Raw genomic sequence first — 25,441 nt, 5'->3', positions numbered from 1 at the left:
AACACGTACAGATCTCCCCCTTTTATTGATATCAACTCACCGGAACAGCTGGACGATCCAGAAAACCGTGTCTACTTCCTCGGCGAATGACGACGAGCGAGTAGAAAACGTGTCTACAGCACGCTGGAAAACAGCAGCAAAGGCTAGCAAAAACGGCAAATCGTATCCCAAGCGAGTGAAGTCCGGTGGCTTCACTTGCGGGAGCGGCAAGCGCGATCCAGCAATTGTCATTGAGATCAGTGGTATGGTACGTTAGAAAACATGATTGCGCTTTTAAGACGGGGACATAGAAAGGACAGACCCCGCAATCATGTTTTCTAACATATGACCCCTCCCTAAGGTCGCGTGACCCCCTGAGGTCACGTGACCTCAGGGAGTCACTTATCCCCTCAGTACCCCATCCTCCACCCCAAGAGCTGCGCCCCAATCCGGCTTTACAAGGAGTTGTAGACGGCTTTCATTTTTTCCTCTGAATTTATTAAGAAATTTTTTCCCCTAAAGTTAGCGTGAAATTTTTCTGCTAAATCTAGCAGAGAATTTTATGCGCAAAATTGTGTGGAAAATTCCTTCCTTTCCTCCTCCTCTTCCCTTGTGACCCTCGTAACGTCAATCGTGACCCTCGTAAAAGCACACGTGACGTCACATATGACGTCATTATCGGAAACGTCCCATAATGCAAAGCGCGGTTCGCCTACGGCGACGCCGACACAGACGGTGACGCCGCTCAAGCCGGAAACGGGCGCCTGAGAGCTGCGCTCGAAAAGTTGAGTTATTAATTTTTCTGAATGGACCCCTTGGCAGAAACGAACACATTAATATTATTATTATTATTATTATTACTGTTCTTTGTTTTGTTTAGTTTTGTTTTGCGCTGCCTACTTCGATTTGGTCGGCGCGTGAATACCAATCTGGGAAATTCAGTCACCCAAGCTTTTTTTTTTTTTCCACACCCCGCAGCGCTTGGTAGAAAAAGCTAAACAAAAACCTACTGAAATATTAGTCGTTGCGCACATAAAAATATGCATAGTAAGTATAATAAATTTAATTGGTGTTCTCAGCCTTGAGCTCAAAGAAAAGCTCTTCGTTTTGTGGTCCTTTAGAAAATGTCCTCATGAAGGTCGATACGAACAGCCTTATTATTTTATAATATGTATACTGTACAGTACATCCTGCGACATCATTTTGACGAAAGCAACAATGCAGTAAATGTACAATTTTATTTGTTTTTAGTACATCTTAGTTGGTAAACCTCTCTTCTCTAATAAACGTCGAAACCCGGAGAGCACCAGGACGGGAAAGACGTTAAAATATGCCGTTTGGCGGTTTCGCGGTTTCGGTTTTCGCACGATTGAAACAGCGCGATCGCCGGCGGCATCAACAATCTGGCGTACCAACTCGTCAGTGAGGCCCCCGAAAACATATTTTTCTCCAAAGGAATTTCTCTCCGTGCGACATGCGATGCATTGCTGTAGGATGCAAGACCGGCAGGAAGAGCGGGCTGCGCATTCACTCGTTCCCTAGAGACCCCAAACGACGACTGGAGTGGGCCGTGAAAGTCAACTTGGCAGAGAACGGCAAACTTTGGGTACCTCCCAAGGAAAGTAGCTGCTACGGAATCTGCGAGGTACCGCTTTTTGCATTACTTCATCACTAGCGTTTGTCCTGCAAAGGGGCCGGGACTTGAGTGCATTACCTGGTGTTGGAATTGCATGTTGCGTGCGCTTGGCTGCTGCGTTTGATCGACGCTAAATGCGGTGCTCGGTTCCGGCGGAAGCCATCTTGTTTCGCGCGTTTCGCCGTGTCGTCGGTTTACAGGGCTGCGTGTGATCGCTCTGTACCGCGAGACGCGGGATTAGCAAGGATCGAGTCTTCGAATTTGAAACTTCGGACACTTGATTCTGGTAGCTGGCAAAAGCGTAGTATGATCAATCACGGAGAACGGCCACGGAGTCACAGGGCGTCCGTCGCTTGTGATCATGCATCCATCGTTCTCTAGTGCGCGAATATTTCCCGATTTGGAATGTTGTGTCGGGTCTGACCATGGTTTCAAACTCACAGGGGCGTCTTTCTTATCCCTTTGATTCGGAACGTCCAAATTTTCCTTTTTTGCTTATATGCCAAGGGAGCTTATCACAATTTTCTTATCGTTATGCAAGTTGTGCTATTTGCAACTTGCGTCCTATCCACAATGTAATAAAGGAGTTTTCTCACACCGTTTGTAACATTCTAAGCAAAAAATAGGAAATGTCTGTTTGTTGTTTGTGCTTTGGCCCGAGTATGGTGCCTGGAACGAGTCTCCGACTGGTGTGTTTAGCGCGCCCAAAAAAATGGTCCCGCGATTTCCGCCTGATGACGTCGTTCAAGTGTCATGCTGTCACCGGTCGCGATCCTGGCGGCGCCCCAATATCGGTGGTGTTTGTAGCAGATGCCTGATCTGCTCCAAGTCGCTCTCAATTGTGGCGGTCTACGGAAGTTTTGGCAGCCAGAAGTTGGGACGCCATGACGACATTGACACTTGTGTTCAGTTGTGCTACTCGCAGCCTTCTCGTTAGCATTTCTACGACCAGCCACCAGGATCGCGACATGCAACAGCATGACACTTCGGCTTGTGTGACGTCATTTGTTGCCACTTGGGGACTACTTTTGATGTATGGGCGGCATAGGACGCTAAACACGCCAGTCAAAGACGCGCTTTCGGCGCCATAGCCTGAGGAAACGAGCGCATAGGTTAATTTAACAAAATGAGGAAATGATAGGAGCCGGGCACGATAGAACAATACCCTCGAAAGCGGAAAAGGAGGAATTTGAGATGATCTAGATCACAAATGTTCCACGTTTTCGGTTTCTATTTTTTTCAAAATTTGGCGTACTTTTTTCGGTGTTTATTTTAAAATTCAATTTTCGTTTTTTTTGTTTTTTTTTTTCGATAAACATTTATGCTTACAAAAGTTTATTGGCTTTTTTTGGTGCATGTAAAATAAACACCAATGGACACCGGTCAGATTATCCTTGTAGCTCTGATATTTGTGATCACTCAAAGAATAACTGCACAGATACATTGAAAAAGAAGAGACACTTTATTTGACAAGTGTGCGCAACTCTAAAAGAAATAAGAAAAAAACACAGAAGTACAAACAAGTCAGATATGAAGCCTATGCCCAAAATCATGGAACTTCACCTTCTGTATATCAGGATTACGTGATCTTATTATAGTACATACACAGATGTACTTTCCCAGGTTCTCCTTGTTCATCCGCACTCTTTCTTTTTCGTTAATATGACACTGAGCTTCGAGAATGCCCTCTCAACGCTTACACTGAACACTAACAGGCTGAGGAGATGAAGCGCTGCCGGAGCGAAGATCGGCCGATCAACCAATTGTAACCGCCAAAATAGCCATGGTGCGACGTTTTGAAGCACAACACAACATGCAGAGCTTGCATCAAGTCAGTCTTCCTCCAACGAGTTTGAAAACACGCTCGTACATGGCAAAGTCATGGGGCATTTCAGACTCCACGTTCCGATCTATGATGCACACATTAAACCAAAACGTCGTGATGGGACCCGTCTAACCCATACTTTCGGACACATTTCGATAGACACTGCCGTTCCACTTTTTCGCTGCGGCTCTGCAGTGTGACTGGAAGGTCAAAGTGACCTTTTTCGGTTAAAACTAAATTTTAGAAAATGGATTCGGCGTACTTTTATCGGATTTTATCGGTTTAAACCGCAAAATCCGAACCCTATTTATATGTCGGCCTGCAAAGAAAGGTATGCAGAACTTCTGACCCTTTTGCTCTTTTCAAAGGAACACACCGGTGTTTCTTGAAGGCAGTTGTTCGCCAATGCAGCAAGCATAGAGTAGCGGAAACCTGCGAAATGAAAAGTTAGGAGAATCTGAGACGTAGGAAATGACCTATCTTCATGCCTCTCAATGCTGTAAACTGGTGTGACTGAGTGCATTGCCTTCTTACCTCGCTGTGGCACATGGTGGCACCATTGATGCAGTCAGTTTGTTTTTCAATAAAATGCACTTGACAAAAAACGATCAGTTATGATTTGAACATGAGTCATTGATGCCTGAGATACCTCTACCACCTACCACCTATCTGTCTCTTTAAATAGGCTGCCTTCCAACGGAAAAAATTTGGAGTCATCAAGGATATATAGAAATCTGGGCAAAGAATTGTGAGAGTGGGCGAGGTTTCTCCATAAACATTACTGTAGTGCATGCTTTTGTTGACACACTTTTGGTGGAGACCCAAACATGAGCTTCTGTCTTATTGGTGGATCTATATCAATAATGAGTTATGGTACAGATACTAATTAAAGCCCCAAGATATGGCTGTTCCCAATCCATGGTGTGAAAAGCAAATTAGACGTTAATTGTTTAGACAGCGAGATGTCGGTCTGCCTTTATGATGTGGCGACACTGGTTCAGTGCTGTCGATGAACAATTCAGCCTATAGAGTAGTACTGCTAATATGGGGGTCTTTAACGTGCATCACACAGTTGTGATCACTAAACCACATGCTGCTGGTACGATGCCCGTATAGATCTAAGCTGCTGGTACGATGCCCGTATAGATCTAAATTGGCAGAGTGGATCAAACCCAGGAATAACCCCTGCGTTCTGTGATGCGAACGGTCGCTGCACAAACTCCAGTTTCCTGGCACACTCGGCCACCCATCCTCTAATTTCCAGCAGATCACTAATGCTGTTACTATTAATGACTTTAGACCAGAGGTCTCCAAACCCTGGCCCGCAGGCCAGATCTGACTTGTGGAGGCCTTCCCACTGGCCCATAGCTGGCCGCAGTCCTTGCAGTGACCCGTAGCCCATTTCACCCAGCCCAATGCCACTAGCGCAAAAATAAGCTGGCGTAAAAAAAATAGTGCTTCAACATTCACCGAACATTACTTACTGTTCTTATTGTTATCGCGCTGAAAGTTGTGTGCCATATTTATTGCACATTGTCACCGCCGGCATCCTCATTCTTGGTCCTCTGTTTCATGTCTGCGTAACTGAGTTAAAAGTATTTTGCGTTCTTATGTATATTGTGCTTAGTGCCCTGTGTCATACATAGCAGTGTTATGGAATGGGCACCCCCATTCCATTCCAATTCCATTCCGGGGAATTAGAGTCTTCGATAATTCAATTCCTTTCAACTCCTAGGAATGGGGACACTAGGCCCATTCCCACTCCTGGAATGGCTGAATCGTTCCTTTCCATTCCTCTAATTCCTAAACGCAAAAATTGGCACTTTACAGCTGCATTGCTTTGCAGGGTTGGGCAGAAATAGTCAAAAATGTATTTGAAAATACAAATGCTGGGATAGATAAAAATAGTAGCTAAAATACTGATACTCAAATATATCTGTAAAAATGTATCGCGATACGTATCGGAGATACATTTTCAAAAAAGTCAAAAAGTCTTTGGAAAATCAAATACAGGAATACATTTTAGGGAGGGCAGAAATATAAATACTGATAATGCAATACATTTTCCAAATTTCTTTGGAACGTCAACTGAGATGAGGCTTTAAGTTTGAAGTGGAAGTTTTTTTTTATACCGAAATTACTTTCCCGCAGGCTTGACGCTTCGCCTTAAAGGTAGTGGTTCCAGACGAAGAGGAGTCTTCAATGGGTTCAAAAAACGTTCCATCAAGGACTGACCGCGGTCCCTTTCCTGGCATCCTGTCTGTCTAACCAGTGATGCGAAGTCCAATAAGGGCGCCCCTGTCAACACTGATAAAATGACGTCACGGCGGAATGAACTAGTATTCTTGTATCTGTAGGTGTTGCCTTGAACACGAAACTTTACCCACACTGCTGTATGAAAGGACAATACATACTTTCGTTGTAGGTGACCTCGTTGAAGAACATGCAGGGAGTTGCATTTGGAATTTTCGAGAATAGGGTGGACAATTTGAAGCATCCTGGAGCACATGTCTTATCTTCTGTTATGGCTGAAAAATCGATACGGTGGCATCCCTGTTGTGACGGTCCTACCTGCCGACCTCCCGCCTCCAACACATGAATGGCAGTCCTCAAGTTTCGGCTAGCATCTTTCAAACAGAGAGAGACCTGTGGATTGCGACCTGAGATGGCCGGCACAGGTGTGAGCTCTTCGAGAAACAGCGCGCTCGAGACGAGTCGCAGGAGTACGAAGTCTGGGTCGGCACAGCGAGGCCAAGTCTGGCCTCCTTCCTGGGTATTGGATCAATAGAGCAGCGGGTCAGGTTGACGTCGACTGATGACGTACCCTTGAGCCGTGCAGCAGGCGCAGACGCATTCTGATTTGTGTTGAACTTCATAGGTGAAAGGCACCACCGCCACCCCCCTTCTTTCCCCCCTTTGGCTTTGCTTTGACGCTTGTTTTTGTATTATATATATATATTTTCTTTTTTTGCGTATAAGTCTGTTAGGGCTCCATGCGGGTTTGCAGCTTCCTGCTCATTTAATTTCTGAACAACTGACTCGCTGACTAACTAGGTAAAGCTAACCTTAAAAAAAAATTAAATTAATAAAAAAATATTAAGAACCGGGCCCATTCCATTCCCATTCCATTCAGGGCAAAAGTCATCTAATTCCATTCCCATTCCATTCCCCTCAATGTTGCCGCCATTCCATTCCCCCATTCCATTCCGGGGTCACGAAAATGTGGAATGATTCCGGAATCATTTCAACTCCGGAGTGGCAACTCCGCAACACTGATGTGTATTGTCATCACCAGTCCTACCATTTTCATCAGTCTTCTGCCCTGTGCAAATATGCCAACGTTCATATTCACTTTGACTCATGCCTGGTAAATTTGTCTAGGCCACAATTATTGTGTTGTATATATATATATATATATATATATATATATATTTATTCACCTATATCACTCGGAAGTGTTGTTATTTGAACCTAGGCTTTTTATGAATGCACCTTTGATTCTTTTTTAATTTTACTTCACTTTAAATTTCTGTATTTAAATTATATGTCTTTTTCTTTTTTTATACATAATCAATTGTTTATTTTTTTGCCCTCGAGGCAACGACCATCTGGCCCCTTAGCCATAAAGTTTGGAGGCCCCTGCTTTAGGCCTTTCTTTTTTTGGGTTAGTCGGAGAATTTTCTTGAACTGGGTGTCTGGGGAAAAAGTAGCAGTGCTCTTTTTTCATCGCAAAAACAGGCTGTGCATGGCCAAACACTCAGTCGCCACCAAAAGGTAGCAATTGCGGCCTGAACCAGGTGCCAAAGTTGTAGAACTTGCCATTATCGGATAAAAAATGATATAAGCGATTTTCAGAAATTTTAATTAAGAAAATGGGGTCCGGGGTCCATATATTTGTGGGCTGGGTGGATTGCAATTATCTTATTAAAAATTTCAGAAAAACACTTCTAACTTTTTACATTTGTGTTATGTGTAATGTAAGTCATCCAAAATAGTGAAACAAAAATACATGCAGTTCAAACCCGGAAATGTTTTCTGTATGGTGGGGTACCCATATATTAACAGGGTTCATATTAAAGAGACGTGACTGTAATCGGATAACGGAAATGTCTGAATCTTTGGCATCTGGATGGAGACTGAGCATTGGGGATGCATAGTGTACTTTTCCACTGAAAGAACTGGCTAACGTTTTTCCCAAACATCCAGTAGTTGAAGGAATTCAGGAGCACAACTATGGTAGGCATCCTATTGAAGGTTCCATTCTAGTGTTGCACTGCACTGGCCAATATTGTTACATATCCAAAGAGAGGCAAAAGAGTTTTTAAATAGTGTAAAGACCCTTGTGTACAACGCATGCAAGCTCTCGGCGGTGTGCTGCGAAGTGTGCCAGACTAGCACTTTTAGTACAGCGCAACGCAAACGCATGCACAAGCAGTTGCAGCATCATCTATATATGCCCATGCAAACCGCTCCAAACAGTCCAAGGCCAGTATTCAGTCAAGCCAATCCGATACCGCTAATCCCATTGCTACCCAAAGGTCGAAAATCATTTTCCGGGTGCCGGCTGTAAACATACTTTTACTTTTATAAACATGCGGCCAGCAGTTTGCTTTTTTCTATCTGCGGAAGTGTCACAGTGTCTTGCCAGTGATGGCAGCTAGAAAAAGGGCACGCAGAGGGCTGCTGTGTGTGCACGCTTAAATTAATAGCACACATACATACGCATAATTCGCTGTGTCGCATGCGTATGACGTATACGCAGTGTGGAGCATGTAGCACTAATGCAAATGCACGGTGCTTACATTTGCTCTTATACGCAATACTAAAACTTTCTACTGTCTTCGATGTCATACCGTCGTCCGATTACAAACGCCTTGCTCTGCCATCATCACGCCTGCAGGCCCACTTTGAGGAGGACCAATACGAGCCCAGGAGGACGGACCGCAAGCTGAAGGCCTTTGCGGTGCCCACATTGTTCGAGCACAGGCGGCCTCCCAGGAGGCGCCGCCAGCTGAGGCGCTCCACGCCGCCACCGGCCCCCGTCAAGGAACCCGAACCCAAGAAAGATGCACGGCTCACTGCGGCCTCCATCGCAGCATCCAACGACCACACGTACCTCGCACCCCGAGACCAGCCCCCTTTGGTAGGCATTGAGACTGAGAAAATTGTCGTATTTACGCTAATCTACCGTAACGTCCCGAGGGATAACCCGCCGATCACGGAGCTCCAAAAAGGTACAAAAATGGTGGTCGGTGACAGGGTAAGAGTGCACAACAAGCTTCTTCCACAGAGCTTTCCACTCAATGAACGTTGGAGGAGGCTGGTCTCTTTGCTTCCTCTCCAGCCTTCACTCTGTTGATGTGGAAAGACTGGAAGGCTTTGTGGGTGGAACTCGTTCCGCTTTTCTTATCCTGCAACAGGCTATTTTCAACTCCAACGTCTTATAGATGGTGGGGTGGTAGTTCCAAGGAGGTGGAAGAGACCGGGTTAGATTTCCCAGGATTTTTCGAGCGCCTGTTCGCTGACTCTGGCCGGTGAGGTTAGATTAATTTGTTTGGATACAAATGCAAAGCAGTCGCCATAGGAGAATATCGCAGGTGGCGGAGATGTTGATGTGCATCAGTAAAAAGAGCATGTGGATTTTTTAAAGTTGCGGAAACCTTTGCAGAACTTACGAAGTTTTCTGGAGGGTGAGCTAGTTTTGGGCACTGTCCACGTCTCTGTGCGTGCCAAAAGATTTTTGAGGGTGACGAAGATATGGTGGTGTTTCCAGTGCGCTTAACCATCAGTGCTCCAAAAAGTGAGCTGCGCAGGGTGACCGTTAAGCTCCGGAAGAGCACCGTTCGCAGTATCAATGTCTCTGAGGCTCACAACTCGCTGCATACTGTGGTGGTTTTTGCTGCATTGCAACGCGTGATCAACCTGCCGCTTGGTTACTAATGAGCAGGTTTAGCATGGCGTGACAGCAGGCAAACATGCTGTGTGGCATCGCAACCAGAAGCACACGCTGTACCTTTAAAGCATGATCTTCAATGTGTGCCAGGAGCGTTGCCGTGCCCACGGCAGCCTGCGGTAACGCTATGTTAAAACTGCCTGTTAATGCCATCGGTGTATTGGGATGTTTTATTTATTGCTCTATCAAAAACAAACGTTTGATTATTATGCTATGCTACACCTGCCCATTTGCAGCATCGCAACCCGCCTCACGAAAGTACCGCATTCCAAGCACTCGTCAGAAATGGCTAGCTAATGCACTTTTTTTTCCTTCTCGATTTACCTAAAAGCAAGCATGCATAATCAACCTTTTGGAGGTGCGTGGATTAAATGGTCATCTTCCTTTTCATGGCCTTTCAACTCATAAAATGCTGACCCCTTCCCGATGTCTACCGCTCGACACATCGTTGCACGAACAGTTCTCTCCTACTTTTGGAAAAGTATGGAACATTTGTGGATTGTACATGAGAGATTAGCACTACTAGAGGGAGCTTTTGCCGTCACGTCGAGCACAGATCGAGCTGGTAACCGCAGGACTCGAAATCTGCAGCGCATGCGAGCTACGAAATGCCCCGAATGAAATGAGACATCCCAGTCCCTTCGTGCAACGCTGTTGCTGAGTGGAATGCCACGATTCCTATTTTAATGTTCTCGCTTTTTCCCTTAGAACTGCATGATGCGCAAACACGCCGACGAGAACCGTGCTGTAATAGCAGTACCAAAACTGACAGTCCCTGCTCACCGTTTCCACCGCAGTTCTTCATTCCTCTGCTAAATTGGGAGCGACGAGCTGGAGTTGGCGAACAGTTCCTTTTCCACTCGTGCCTTCATTAATTGCATTAGACCACACCACGCACGCCATATCGAGGCTGTTTCATAGATTTACACGTCTGAGTGGTGTGCTGGAGTGTGCCGTGCTCGCTTCTAGCCGCTTATGACGAGAGAGCACACCGGCATCTGGCACCATCTGTTGGGTAACGCCGGAACACCTCCGATCGCATATAACTACCGTATTTTCCGGGCTGTAGTCCGCGGCGAACTACACATGTTAAAAGTTGAAATTTTAGGGTGTGCAGACCATCTACGCTTGGGGACTATACAGGAATTTTGTTCTTCAAGGTCGTTCATTATGACCAGACGTGACGAATTTTGCGAATGGAAGAGTGTGTTAATGATGATATATGTATAATACAAGCTTCTTTTTGAGCTAAAAAAGCAGACATTTGTCAAAGTGTGCCGTGTATGAGAAGATTTTCGTGTCAACAAAGCACCAAATGCGGACTATGCAAAGCGTGCGGACTATGCACCGTGTGCGGACTATCTAAGCAAAAACTTTTATTTTTGACCCCAGTTTTGTTTCTGCGGACTATATGCAAAAAAATATGGTATACGTAAGGTTTTACAGTGTTTGCGAGATCAAATCTGCACACTACCTGTGAGAAATAGTTGCTTATAACTATAATTCCGTGTTTTTGAATAAATCCAAGAAACTTTGAAAAACTGAATCTCATTGTCACGATGTCAGAAGGAAAAGCAAAATAGACGGTATTTTACAAGTAGGGTCCGTCAGAGCATGGGGTTAGTAGTCTTAAAAAAAGACCACTTTCTTTTTTTTTTAGTTTAAGATTATTGGCAAGAGGGAGCTTCCTGTTTATATTGTCAGGGTTTGTTCAGCACAGGGGGTCGATCTACTTCTGGGCAACGACAAAAGCACACGGTGTTCAGTTTAGACCTGTTGTGCTTCTTAGGTAAAGGAGGGTCTGTGTTCTTATAACAGTGAAATATATGAACCTGTAGGTTTCATGGGAGGGGCGAGGGCAGCTGGAGTGTTCATGCTTCTCAGCGACTACGTCTAGGTGTTTGACTCTCAAAGTACCGACGTTTATTGAAGCAACACTTGTTTGCAAGATTTGTCATGGGGCAGTTAGTACTGCCAATCGCAAGCAAGGGCACCAACATCAAATGCAGCTGCGGAAATAAGTTTCACTACCAGGCAGTATTTATAGATTTAGTTTTGGCCGAACATTCATTTTTATTTCGAATTTTGAGAAACTGGAACATGGTAAAATTAAGCTCCAAATTTCGGGGAATTTGGGATCTAACAAAAATGAACTCCGACAAACACAGAATTTCCGGCGAAAACTGAACTCCGAAAAACACCCACCGAATTTCACGAAAAATGAACTCGGTAAACTTGGAACCCTGCTTATAACATTCACAGAATTATTCCGAGCCTCACGTGAAAGAATGATGCGCAAAAAATAATGAAAGCATCATCCTAGCAATATAAACACAGATTAGAACTATTTGAGGCTCATCTGATAGATTGTGCCTGTGTGCTCTTTAGTCGTAAGTGCACACAAGCACAGTCCAAATTTGTGAAGCAGCTTTTAGTCGAAGGAAGAACAGTTCTGTTGCCTTCTCGCTATTTCACCTACTTCACCGCAGCATGCGCTACTTCACCGTTACTTCACCGCAGCGTGCGAACTATGTGGATAACTTTCTTTTTTGTTGGGGGGGGGGGAAGGTAAGGTTTGTTTACAGCAGAGATATACCATATTAACTTGAGTAGTAGGCGCACTGTTTATGAATAAATCCCGTAGGCTCATTCTGCCCGTGAGCATGTTGGATAGCGAATCACCGCAGTCGACGGAAAGATGCCAGCAATTTATGGGACGGAGATGACGTCCTTGCGCAGAAATGCCATCTACACAGTTAAAATTCTTGCATAAATAGCATTCTAGACTTGTCTTTCGCTACTTTTTCGGGTCCAGAATGCAACAATCGGCTGTACGTCTACTCTGCGGGAAGGTAGGCACAAGGACCTGAACCACAAGTGGTGCGTGTATTCGCAAGTCTAACGCCCTATAGGTGGCAGGGCGGTAGTTCCAAGATGACGGAAGAGACGGGAATAGATTTGCCAGGATTTTTTGTGCGCCCGCTTGCTGACGCTGGTCAGTGTGCTTAAATTAATTTATTTAGATACAAACGCAAAGCGGTTAGGGCAGGGGCGTATCAAAGGTGACAGAGATGTTGACGTGCTTTAGGAAAACGAGCATATTAATTTTTATAAGGTGCAGAAACCTCAGTGTCATGTTCATTGTTAAAAGTTGCTGAGTGTGTTTTGGGCGCCAGCCACATACATGTGCGTGGCAAAATATTCTTGAGGGTGGTGAGGGTATTGTGGTGTTTGCTTTGTGCCTGGCCACCTGTGCTGGAAAGAGTGAGCAGTGCAGGGCCAAGCTTCTGTAGGGTAGTGCTCACATTGATGTCTCGGTGTTGGAGGCTCAGAAGTCAGTGCACACCGTTGCGGTTTTGGTGCACTGCAACACGTTTTCAACCTTCGCCACGGTTACTAATGGTTTGTTTTAGCATAGCGTGAGTGCAGGGTACTGTCCAGTGTGGCACATTGCAACCGGCAGGTCGCGCTGCACCTCTGAAGCATTATTTTCAGCTCGTGCTGAGGTTGTTGCCGTGCCCATGGTAATCTGCGATAACAATATGCTAAAACTGCATGTTACTGCCATCGGCATAAGTAAAAGTTTTATTTATTGCTCATTAAAAGGGTATTACAGCATAACAGTATATTTTATTATATTAACAGTATAACAGTACAGTATAACAGTTATACATTATATTTAGGCTTCCACGTTTTCAGCTTTTATTTTTTTTTTCAAATTCAGCGTACATTTTTCGGTGTTTATTTTAACATTCAATTTTCGTGTTTTTTTTCGGTGTATATTTGTGCCCACAAAAGTTTACCGGTTTCTTCCTGTGAATATGAAGGAAACACCATCGAACACCGGATCAGATGATCCTTCTAGCTCTGATATTTCTGATCACTCAAAGAATAATGGCACAGATACATTGAGAAAAAAACATGGACACTTTATTTAACAAATGTGTGCAACCGTGAAAAAAAGAAAAAGTCTGTGCCCAAAAAACATGGAACTTCACCTTCTGTATATCAGGATTACGTGATCTTATTATAGTAAACAAACATGTACTTTCCCAGGATCTCCACATTGATCCACGCTCATTCTTTCCTGTTAAAAAACCTCTGACACACTGACACGGCAAAAAAAAAATTTATTTTTTTTCATGCTAGGCGTTGAAATGGCATGTCAGGACATTACAAAAAAATTGTTTCCCTAAAGAGTTGCATAGTTTTTTTTATAAAAATAGAAATAGGAGGCCGAATTCAAAGTTCCCGCCAGTGCACTGTGACGTAACGGTGTACTGCAAGGTGTCGGGGTGGTCAGAAGGGAGGCGTCGACCTACGTTACTAAAAGTGGGTTCGCAGGAAGTCACGTGAAATTTCACTCCTCGTGCTCTCTGCGACCGTGCCTAAGACTTTTTTTTTCTGCTCTTTGTACGAGCGATTGTAGAAAACAAAGTTTCAGTTCGACAAGCTCTTTATCGCTGCACCGTTGATTAGTTTGCGTGCTGTAAAAGTTGAGGACGAAGAGTCAGTGCATCGGAGTGATGGAGGTCAATGATGAAAGCGTTGCGAGTACAAGCCAGTGTACGAGTGCATGCGATCAGTCCGATGATACAGAGGTATACTGGGCGCAAAGGAAGCTATCAAGTCTTGAAAAAAAAATTTTAGAATGCTCGCAGAAATTAGGAGTGCTTGCGTACGACATGCCCAATTGCATTGCTGAAGGTTCGAACACCGAGGTCGTCGAATCATTGTATACTCTCCAGGCTGAAGATGCCTGCCGTCCCTCGGAAATGCATGCAGTGTGATCTCGTCTTCAGTTGCTGAAATACTGGGACAGTCCCTCACACAGCACCTTCTAGGCATTGTAGTTGATCACGTCAATTCACTGACTCCTCTCTTCAACCTTTACAGCAACATTAAGCGATGAAAAGCAAATAAAACAAACCTTGTCTGCTTGGATCGCTTGTGGAGGTGCGGAGAACAACAAAAATATTTAAAAAATATTACACGCGTTCGCAGTAAGCATGAGGAGGGATGCAACTCACGTGACTTCCGCCGATGCCTCCCTTCTGACCTCCTTGACACCTTGCGGTACACTGTTACGTCACAGTGCACGGCAAGAACTTTGAATTGGGCCTCGTATTTCTATTTTCATAAAAAAAACAACGCACCTCTATAGTGAAACACTTTTTTTGTAATGTCCTGAGATGCCATTTCAACGCCTAGCATGGAAAAAAAAAATTTTCTTTGGCGGTTCAGAGGCCCTTTAATGACCCTGGGCTTCGAGAATGCCCCCTCAACGTTAACACTGTACACTGGCAGGCTGAGGAGGTGAAGCGCTGCCTGATCCGAAATCGTCCAATCAACCAAATGTGACTACCAAAAGAGACACGGTGCGACGTTTTGAAGCACAACATATTTCGTGTTCTCACTAGGCTCTGGCTGCACATCTTGCATCAAGCGAAAGACTTTATTACTACTAGCCGACATTCAAACTTTTTTGTTTAGGACCGGGAACTTGACACACTAAGCCCGATCACAGAAAGGACACAGATGTCCCGCGAAGGGCAACCCAAGACTTCTTTTGTTGCATGTTGAACCTTGGAAGGGGGCAATTACGAAGGTGTCACACAATGTCGAACCTAACAATGCCCTCTCTCCCCCTCCCCCACCCTCTTCCCGCCTATCCCGGCGCGACCCTAAAAGACTGGCCATTTGCGGTTAAAACAGAATTTTAGAAAATGAATTCAGGGTATTTTATCGGTTTAAACCGAAAACGCCGAACCTAAAAACTGACCTTTTTTTGGTTAAAACCGAATTTCCGAAAATGGATTTAGCATACTTTTATCGGTTTTTATCGGTTTAAACCGAAAACTTCGAACCCTAAGTATAATATATCCCTGTACTGTATTATTTGCAGCGCCACGACCCGCCTCACCAAAACTGCCCGTTCTAAGCACTCATCGTGAATTGCTTGCTTCCACAAACATTCTTAAGAATGCTAAAAGCATTTTTTTTTTTGCCTTTATAATTACCTAATCTGCAAGTATGCATAGTCTGTCTTTTGGAAGCATTTGGAGCAAATGGTCACGTTCTTTGTCACGGCCGTTCAGCACGTAAAATACTAACCCGTTCCCGATGTCAATTGCTCGACACACTGCTGAGCGAAGAGCTGTCTTTTACTTTTGGGAGTGTTTTCATAGATCAAACACAAGACATTTGCACTATTAACGGTAGCTTTGGCCATCATGGTGAGCACAGATTGAGCTGGCGACCGCAGGACCCCAAACCCACGGCATATGCGATCTACGAAAAGTCTCCTATTAAATGAGAGATGTTTATCCGTTCATCCTACACTGTAGGGAAGCGGAACACAACAATTCCTATTTTAATGCACTCTGTTTTTTTTCGTTAAATTTGCATGATGTACGAACAGGCTGACCAAAATCATGCGGTAACAGCAGCACCAAGGCTGCCAGCCCGTCAGTCCGTGCCGCCGTCTCCACCGTCGTCCCCGCTCCTCTGGTTCTTCCTTCGTCCAAGAGAGGGCGAGCAGTGGGCTGGAGTTGCGAATTACTCGAGTAAACAGGGTAGTTAGTTAAATACTTTTAATGCATTAGCATTAGTGCCCCGGCACATGCACTGACCTTGGACGGGTTTGGAGCAGTAGCATATAAAGTTTGCAACATCGCCACGGGATGGCGTCCCCACCGGCGATAGGACGCAGAGCAACGGAGGCTACACTGGATTGATGCCGTGACAAAACAGCTAGCAATCGAAGATCGCCAGCAATGTCCCCCTTCGCCAATTTCGGTGCCTCACAGTGGGGGACGGCAGGTTTGTCACTGGGACATGTGTTACCCCACTCCGGCCCCTCCCTCCCCCATTCACGCCACTTGGTGGCGACAGTCTACGGGTGACTCATTACAGAATATTAATCAACCTTGGCCCACCAGTGCACGCCCTAGCCCCGCTGTCCCCCACTGCACCTTGGTTGTTAGGTGTTACGTCACACCATCGCTCTCTGCAACCAGCCAGTTCTGTGTGACTGCTGTCCTTCGTGCACACGCCAGGTGACCCGATCCACTTGCACCAGGGAGGAGGGGGGTTTCGAGAATGTCCACCCTGCGGAAAAGTGCTGAGAGGCTGCATTCACCATGCTTTCTTATATATAACCTGCGCAAAATGCTAACGCATTTCTTCGGGAAACAGCGTAATGGCAGAGCTGTTTTTTTTTTGTTTTTTTTGTAAAGAGGTAATTGTAATTTTCTTCTCATTCTTTCCGTTTGTGTCTGCAAGACTGTACGAAACCAGGGCCCACCGAAGCCGCAGCCCCCTAGCGTGACGGTCACCTTCGCGATGCCCAACTCACTGTCGTCGTCCCCCATGATGTTCACGGCGTCGGGCACCTCCCCATTCTGTTCCCTGGTTCCCGCGACCTCGGTGTGCACCGGCGGCGTCAGCAGCGCGCCCACCGACGCCACTTCTCCCATGCTGCTGCTCCAGACTGGGGGCACCACGTCGTCGGCGCTGCCCGTGACAACGAGCGGTGCCCCCACCTCGGTTTCTAACAACGTCGTAATCCAAGGCGTCCCCGCTGCCGCAACAAGTAAGTACATATTTGTTGTCTGTTTTAACGCAAAATCTGTTATACAAAGTATTTTTTTGCTTTTTTGCTTTACAGATTTGTTTTAAAAAGCCACAAAAGCTACATTAACGCTGCCTGTGTCGGGGAGCTGTAATGCAGGGAGGCGTAGTGTAGGGGGCTGGTCGTCGCCGCAAGTCGAATAATTAACCAAGACTCGCTAATACACTTTTTGATTAATGGAAATAAACATGCGTTTTCAAGCTATGACAAAGATCGAGAAGTGAAACGTTTCCCTAAGGGCGAAGTGAAAATGCAGGCCTTTGTTAGGCAGTCATTGATTTCGATACCATTTGCCCATTTGGCCTGACGCACGAGCAGAGGAACAAGGCTGCCAAAGCACGAGCTGTGTTTTATTTTATATTTCTTTCCTCCTGATCTTGTGTATGTGTGTGGGAGGAAGGGTTGGGGTTGGAAGCTACGCTTAGAGAGCCGCAAGCCACACTTGGACCTGCGAAGGGCCGCAGTTTGGTCACCCCTGGTGTACAGTATGCGCATTTCTGCCGGCTTCCCTGCACTACACGCAAGCAAGATCTGCTTTCATAGGCTAGCATCATTTGTATCGGTTATTGTTTGTATCTGAATGCACTTTGTTCCATGGGCTCCTGGAAACCCCGGTGTTCCCCGAGCTCTCAAATTTCGTCAGCCGTACCTTCCTCCGAGTAAAGTCTTCTTTCAGTTTAAGCACTAGTGTCTTAAAAGCTGCAAGTCATTCATTGATGCATAATTTGGTGCCACACATACCCTAGTGTCAGGACCATTGTTTACAAAGTCTGTAGGAGATCTGCACTGCCTTATATTGATCCCTAGACCGGGAGCTTGGCTATCAGTGAAGACAGGTGGGTGCTTCTTGAGTTTAGAAAGACTGAGAGCTCCCGTTCTATTCATGAGAGTGAGATTCGAACTTTGCGTTCCACTCTCGCTCGAGCGCTAGCTTTGGCAAGGCTTTCACTCGGAGCCTCTAGCTACGCACAACGAAGTTTGCGTCGTTGATGCACGAAAGTCAAGGCAGAAATTGATCTGTGTGACATCGCCACGAGGCAGCGCACAATATTTTCAGTGTTTCCGCCATCTTCACCGCGGCAATGCGGGAAAGGTGCAAATTTTTCTGTGTAGAGCGACTCTTTGGCTGATTTTCCTGGAGATGATGTGCGACAGCTTGGAGCTTAGCTGCGACTGAGTCGTAGACCTGGCAAATGTGATTTGTCCACAATTTGATACGATTGCATCATTTTAGGAAACAACGTGAGTTTGTGAAGAAAGTAGCAACTAGAAACTTAGCTATCTTGAGGGGCGTCTGAGGAATTGCTCCCACCTCTCGAGTCTTGCAATGAAAACGCTCAGTAGCATGCGAGCCTTCTTAACAAATCTAAATATACAAGAAAGATAGATGAAACTGTTTGCTCGTGGCTATGCATTAGTGTCTCGCTCGGCTATGCTTAAATTTAAGCTCATCGCTTACGGCAATAAGAATTCAGGTCCTCGAAGGATGTCATGGACATACTCGAGGGGAAGCTTTGGGTATCCTTGCACAGGATGAAGCCTGTTTCGTCAAAATAAAGTTTAAGTTTTGTAAAGAAGAGACTGTTTGAGAGGGGCAGTGTTTTAGTGTCATCTTCACTCGTCTTTTTGTCTGGTCTTCGAGCTTTTGTGTGTGTGTGTGCAATGTCTAGAAAAGGGGGAAATATGGCACTAATGCGTCGGATGGCCCTTTGGATTCTTAAAAACCTTATGTTATTGCCAAGGGGCTACAGTGCCACATTTCAATCGTGAGTAAGTACATTGCAGTTCATCGACGTTGTGCGCTGATGGCTGGTTTGCGCAGTTACACTTGAGTGTGATCGATTGCATTAGGACCGCTTGCATCCCGCTGCTCGGAGTTGAAATGGAGTGGCGCCAGCATGGAAATAGCCCTGGACCGTTTCCGGTCCAGAACTAATGTTTCTGCAGTGTTTGCGAGATTAAATCTGCACACTATTTATGAGAACTGATCGCTTATAGCTAGGGTTCTGCGTTTTCGGTTACTATTTTTTCAAAATTCAGCATACTTTTTTTGTTGTTTATATTAAAATTAAATTTTTTTTTCATGTATATTTACGCCCACAAAAGTTTATCGGCTTTTTTCAGTGAATATAAAATAAACACCAACGGACACCGGATCAGATGATCCTTGTAGCTCTGATATTTGTGGTCACTCAAAGAATAACGGCACAGATACGTTGAAAAAGAAATGTACACTTTATTTGGCAAATGTGTGCAACTGTAAAAGAAACAAGAAAAAAAAGCACAGAAGTACAAACAAGTCAAATATGAAGCCTATGGCCAAAAAACATGGAACTTCACCTTCTGTACATCAGGATTACGTGATCTTATTATAGTACACACACAGATGTACTTTCCCAGGTTCTCCTCGTTGATCCGCACTATTTCTTTCCTGTTAATATGGCCCTGAGCTTTGAGAATGCCTTCTCAACCCCAACACTGGACAGAGGCAGGCTGAGGAGATGAAGCGCTGCCTGAGCCAAAATCGGCCAATCAATTAATTGTGACCGTCAAAAGAGATACGGTGCGACGTTTTGAAGCACAACGCAACATGCGGAGCTTGCATCAAGTCAGTCTTTCTTACAAAGAGTTTGAAAACGTGCTCGTACATGGCGAAGTCATGGGGCATTTCGGACTTCGCGTTCCGATCGATGGTGCACACATTTAACCAAAACGTCGTGATGGCACCCGTGTATCCCGTACATTCGGACACGTTTCGATAGACACTGTCATTCCACTTTTTCGCCACGGCTCTGCGGTATGACTGGAAGGTCAACGTGACCTTTTCTGGTTAATACTGAACTTTAGGAAATGGATTCGACATACTTTTATCGGTTTTTATCGGTATAAATCGAAAGTGCCGAACCTAAAAACTGGCCTATTTCGGTTACAACCGAATTTCCGAAAATGGATTCAGTGTACTTTTATCGGTTTAAACCGAAAACTCCGAACTCACTTATAGCATTGGCAGACGTATTTCATGCTCATGATGAAAAAATATTGTGTAAAAAATTGGGTACTTTGTATACATGGAGTGTCCCAAGTGGACCTTCCATTGTAAAACAAGCCATAAAATCGGCGTCCAGACATAGAAAGCTCAAACTTCTACCAAATGTGCATCTTGCATGTCAGTTTTACCATGTGAAATTTCGAGGCCAAGTTCTCTATCTTTGAAAAATGAGAGCAAAATACTTGCGAAGTCAATGTTAGATGCGTTTGCAGACGGCTGAGTTAGCGACGCTATTCACTTGTGGTGCCATCTCCCGATAGGCACAGCAAGGAGACAGCTGAGTGCGTCGTCTGTTCGCTGCGCCTATCGGGAGATGGCGCCACAAGTAAATTGGCGTCGCTAACTCTGTTGTCTGCGAATGCATTCAACCTTGACTTTGGCAAATTTTTTTGCTTTCATTTTTTTTTTTTTACAGAAATAGAACTACACCATGAAATTTCACAGGATAAGATTGACCTGCTTGGTGCACATTCGGTAAAAATTGGAGCTTTCTATGTGCAGACGCCGATCTCTTTGACTCGTTGTACAGTGAAGGTCCTCTTGGGATACCCTGTATATACGGAGGCTGAAAGAGGGCCAGACCTACCCTTACCTTCCTGCACGCAGAACAGGTGGACAGTTGTGGTACTATCATAAAAGCAAAGTAGATCTTTAGAGAAGGGAGCCTCTCATCTGAGACAACATTTTCTATGCTGCGTGTGCCAGACTCGCACGGCACGAGGCCGCTGGTGTCCATTGCCCCAGCTGGGAGTGCAGTCCGGGTCTCTGCTCCCAGCAGCGTCACGGTTCAAGCGGCGTCCTCTACCGGCACGAGTAAGTTTGTCCTCCGAATCACTTTTCCCCAGAGTTCACATAGCCTGGAGAGAAAGAACCCGTGCATTTCGGCCGCTTTGGGATGGTGAGGCATAGACGCGGACATCTGTGGTCCCATGTTGCTGGCAATGCTTTCATATACACAAAGAAGCAGGAAAGCATCACCTGCCAGGTCTGTATTTAGTGTCTTTCTAGCAATGTTTTGTATGAAAACATTGGCATCGCCCATTGTATAACGACATATATAAGGTTGCCTATACCTACTTTGCTTCACCTTAAAGCAGTACGTACGGAAACGAAATTCTAGCGCTCATTTTTTAGCTTTAATGTGTTGCATGTTGCAGCATAACCTTAAGAAACACCAGTCTTTCATTGAAAGGCACAAGAAAACTAAATTTAAAGCTAATTAAACAATTTTTCAATATGCACCTGGCAAATGCCCGTGACGCCTACTTGGGAGGTAATCTAGCAACGTTGGGAATCTTGCTACGTAGTCACGACATAGCAAGAACCGTTACATAGCCGCACTAACCATCGGAGCAGCGCCGCTCTTTGGAAGTATGCTCAACTGTTTAAAGCAGTCATGAAACAATTTTTAAACTTTTTCCTTCTTAGCTTTCCTCCTCAACTCACAAATCACGCATTGTACCAAACAGTTCAAGAAGACGGAAAGGAGGGACTTCCCTCTTGCTCGGACTCTCGTTTGTGCATTCGGACACAGCCATTATCCCCCTAAGTGATTAGCCCGTCGCTCAAAACTCGGACAAAAATTGCTTTCCCCATCCCATTCACCCCAAAGCTGACAGTGCTGTGGAAGCTATGTGCTCGTTGGGCCAGCTACACTTTTGCCACGTGATCACACTCCCTAGCGCATACCCACGCACAAAGAATGCGGTCAGGTGATGAGAGGAAAGTTTTGTGTAATGAGTGGCCACGAACTGACTTATAAAAAGGACTTGGTTTAATACTTACATGACCGCGGTAAAATTCATCCTGACAATTTCCCTGCTTCCTCGTCGTTCAAAAACCAAAATGTCTCTTCTCGCGCCGCCAACACTTCTCCTTCGTCCTCAGTCCCAGACACAATCTCGTTCACCAAAAAAATGCCCCAGCCACGAGACAGGGTCGCCCTCCACTAGTCATTTTCCAACAGAAGGTGGCTGATTGGTCCGGCAAGCGTATAGCTTCCACCACACTGTCAGCTTAGAGGTGAACAGGGTAAGGGAAGCAATTTTTGTGTGAGTTTTGGGCGATGGGCTAATCTTCTAGGGGGAGAATGGGCCACACAAACACGACACTCGTCACCCCACGGGTACTTTTAACGGCTCGGTTGTAACGCATAACACCACCACAACGCCACCATCAGCAAAGCTCATAACCACGCCAGCCTTGCTACGTCACAAATGCTGTGAATTTGTTTTTTTTTTTGTCGGATATTCCATGACATTTTGCACTCCCTGTTCGCTTCTCTTCGAGCGCTTGCTTGAGTGCACTGTTTGGAACAAAAAATATAGCCAGTCGTTCAAAACACAAATGTGCAATTATAATTTACGTTTATTATCCATCATGCTTTACTCATTGCTGAACGAAATTAGTATAGTTCAATTTTCGTTTCCGTACCCCTTTAAGTCCAGACGCAGCTGACGTTATGGCTCGAGGGAACCAATCAGACAGCCTCAAAAGCGCACCATCATGATTGTGTGCCTCCACGGCACTTCATCTACTAACTTTACGAGAAATGTCTATTTTCCCCAGTATGATACTCTGCTCCAGAGCCACATGCTGGCTCTGAAATATGTGGTTGCCATTGATTTTTGGCCTTACAGCAACTGCTCTAAATCAGGTAGGCAGCACACAGTATTGACTGGTGCTCCAAATTTGAGATCAGATTAATATCAGCATAAAGGAAGTCAGAGATCGGCACAAAAGTCTTTAATTTGTTTGAGCCTCTTTCACTGCAAGTAAATAGCACAGTACAGTGATGTCTCGTTAATATGGACACCTCCGTTCCCTCAGGGAAGCGTTCATAATGTGAGTTGTCCATAATAACGACTCAAAAATGTGCGTATTTACCCAGATTGTTCCATAGATGTCTCGATAACTCACTGTAGTCTCTCGAAGTAAGTCTCCGTGCCATGGTCAAAAATTACATTGGAAATAGGCCTTACGTTACTTCATAATTTACAGTTGACTTGTTAATTCAAACTTGGAAAATTTATACTTTTGGCTAATTCAATCAAATTCTAAATATGTGGGTGGCTGACTACTGGGTGGGTTCTCGCAGATGCTGGTCTTGCTGTTGAACCAATCAAACCAGGTTGGTGGTACTACAAATGAGCAATACCTAATTAGCAAGCGTGCTGTTCTCAAAGAAATCGGAGAATTTACTTAGCCATTCCAATATAAAGGAATTGCCACCTCTGTGTCAGGATTGGGATGTATACATAAGCATAATTTAGTTTTTTGCATACACTTTTTTTTTTTTGTTTTTTTTTGGGGGGGACAAGTTCCTTTTTGTAATTAAGCGCGAAACACATGTACGACGAAACCGTCCGATCCGACGTCCGACCGCGCAATACGACGGTCGGAGGCGAGGGTTTTCAACGCTCTCCGATGCTACGAAAACCCTCTCCCCTCAAGGTCATTCCGGCAGTCCGCACGTCGGATCGGACGGTTTCGTCGTACATGTGTTTCGCGCTTTACTTAGGAATATTTCTCTTTTCTCAATAATTAAAACTTATGTTAACTGCGTGTGTGTGGTTTCACTGGTAACATTTTAGTACTTGCCTGTATTTTTATAAGGTCTGCCAACCTGTTTTGGCCTTATGGCTGGCAGTACATCAAAAATAAAAACAAATAAAATTTAGCAATAACTTGCACAGAATTGACTGGTTCCTTAAAGTTTGAATTAATGTGCCTACTGTATGCGACTTTCAGGTTTGTTTTCTCAGTTAACTCATTTTTCACAAACATTTTTAACAGTAACACATATAACTACACCAACTTAGGTTATCTAGGATGTAATAATTTTGTTGTGTGCATTTCAGGTGCTTTGATGTTTTCAGCTTCGCTTGATATCTTGCTTTTCAGGCACTTTTACGACCACAGCACCTATTACTCCGCAAAACATAGGTTTGTATGCTTTGGTATTTGGGTTGCATGTATTTATAGTTCTTGGGTTTTTAGTCTTTTTATGTAGCAGAGTTCTGGCATATTGTAATAACGAAGTAGGTAGTAATGCCTCCGATACCATTCTTTTATTAAAGAGCATGTTTATGGCCTGGACGTTGCTAGTTTGCATAACGTGTTATGGAACGACGCGCTATATACTCAACCTTTGACCTTTATTCTGTTCAATTTAGCAGAAAACTTGCAAAGTTAGCAATGGTTGTAACTTGTTGCATCATCCCCCAGTAGGCACGGTGAGCGGACCCAGAGTGCGTCGCTTGCTTGCAGTGCCTATCAGGAGATGGCAGCACAAGTTACAGCCATTTCTAACTCAGTCTTCTGCGAGCATGTCCGCTATTGGGAGACCCTGTCAAGTATATCGGTGTCATTTCTCGCAGGAAGGGGACTATGTCTTGAAGTTTCATCAGGTAAAATGCACAAGTGAAGCACACTTCCGGTGAAGGTTTTCACTTTCTAATGTGCAGATGCCTACTTTTCCGGTCTGTTATATGCAGTACTAAGTTCTACTGCAGACATTGTATTTAGTATATAACCAAATTATGGCAAATAATATACAACCTTCTAAGCACAGTGCTTTGCACCTTTTTTCTGTTCATTTACTCTGTTTGTTTTTTTTATTTGGATGTGTTTTGCCTTTGCTTATAGTGTCTCCCATAACTGATTTCTTTGGGGCCCTTGGGATCCGTAAATTGCTCTTAATTGGGTGCCCCCCTCCTCTTCGCCAGTACTGCCTCCCTTCAACTGCCTCCCCGGTGGAGGCCCCATCATACTAGTCCCCGTGAACAGCCTGTCCCAGCGGCCTCCCGGCTCAACGCCCATCCAGGGGAACCAGGTGCCCATCATCATGTCGGTGGAATCTCTCCGGCGAAACACGGGCCACACGCCCATCCTCAAGAGGCCCCCCACCTACGAGGAGCTCCAGGCAGAGCTCTCCAAGCTCCAGAGCCAGGCGGCCTCCAACTGCCAGGAGATGGGGGAGTGCAACAAGAAGCTCATCAAGGTCAAGGCGTCCCTGGCCAAGCAGACGGAACAGCTGGGCAAGTTCCTCAACATGGACCAGGTGGAGTGTGTTCAAAGGCTCCCAGGGGAGAAAGTGAAGTGGACACAAAAGACGCTGGCATTTGCGCTCGAGGTGTACTCGTGCTCGCCGCCAGTGTACAAGAAGTTGTTGGACAGTCACTACCCACTGCCGCCGGAGTTGGCCTTGAAGAAGTACTGCTTGGACAGTGGGGTTAAGGAAGGGGTGCCCACAGAACTGTTCAGTCTGGAAGAGGTTGTTACAGAAGATGAGGATGCGAATATTGTGTGGCTTTAGCTGCGCTTGTTTTATTAAAATTGAGAAAGAATGAGACATAAAACAATAA

At 45.1% G+C, this 25,441-nt stretch overlaps 1 protein-coding gene across 3 annotated transcripts; it reads left to right on the top strand.

Annotated features, from left to right (window-relative positions):
- The first annotated feature begins 1,346 nt into the window (after positions 1-1,346).
- On the top strand, positions 1,347-25,441 carry LOC115328910 (mucin-5AC). Of its 3 annotated transcripts, none has more exons than XM_029990351.3 (6): positions 1,347-1,624; positions 8,341-8,583; positions 16,678-16,987; positions 20,781-20,888; positions 23,979-24,020; positions 24,803-25,441. In XM_029990351.3, exons 1-6 carry the CDS (start codon positions 1,454-1,456, stop codon positions 25,390-25,392), a joined length of 1,464 nt encoding a protein of 487 aa, XP_029846211.2. In that variant the 5' UTR covers positions 1,347-1,453; the 3' UTR covers positions 25,393-25,441. The 3 variants fall into 3 exon arrangements, with proteins under 3 accessions (XP_029846211.2, XP_029846212.2, XP_042148517.1); XM_042292583.1 differs by lacking the exon at positions 1,347-1,624 and adding an exon at positions 6,677-6,807; XM_029990352.2 differs by lacking the exon at positions 23,979-24,020 and having other exon boundaries at positions 1,363-1,624.

The sequence above is a fragment of the Ixodes scapularis genome, unplaced genomic scaffold (genome assembly GCF_016920785.2).
Source record: "Ixodes scapularis isolate PalLabHiFi unplaced genomic scaffold, ASM1692078v2 PGA_scaffold3__209_contigs__length_174095766, whole genome shotgun sequence".
Classification (NCBI taxonomy): Eukaryota; Metazoa; Arthropoda; class Arachnida; order Ixodida; family Ixodidae; genus Ixodes; species Ixodes scapularis.
The sequence above is the reverse complement of the archived record's forward strand: the minus strand, read 5'-3'. Positions and strand labels throughout refer to the sequence as shown.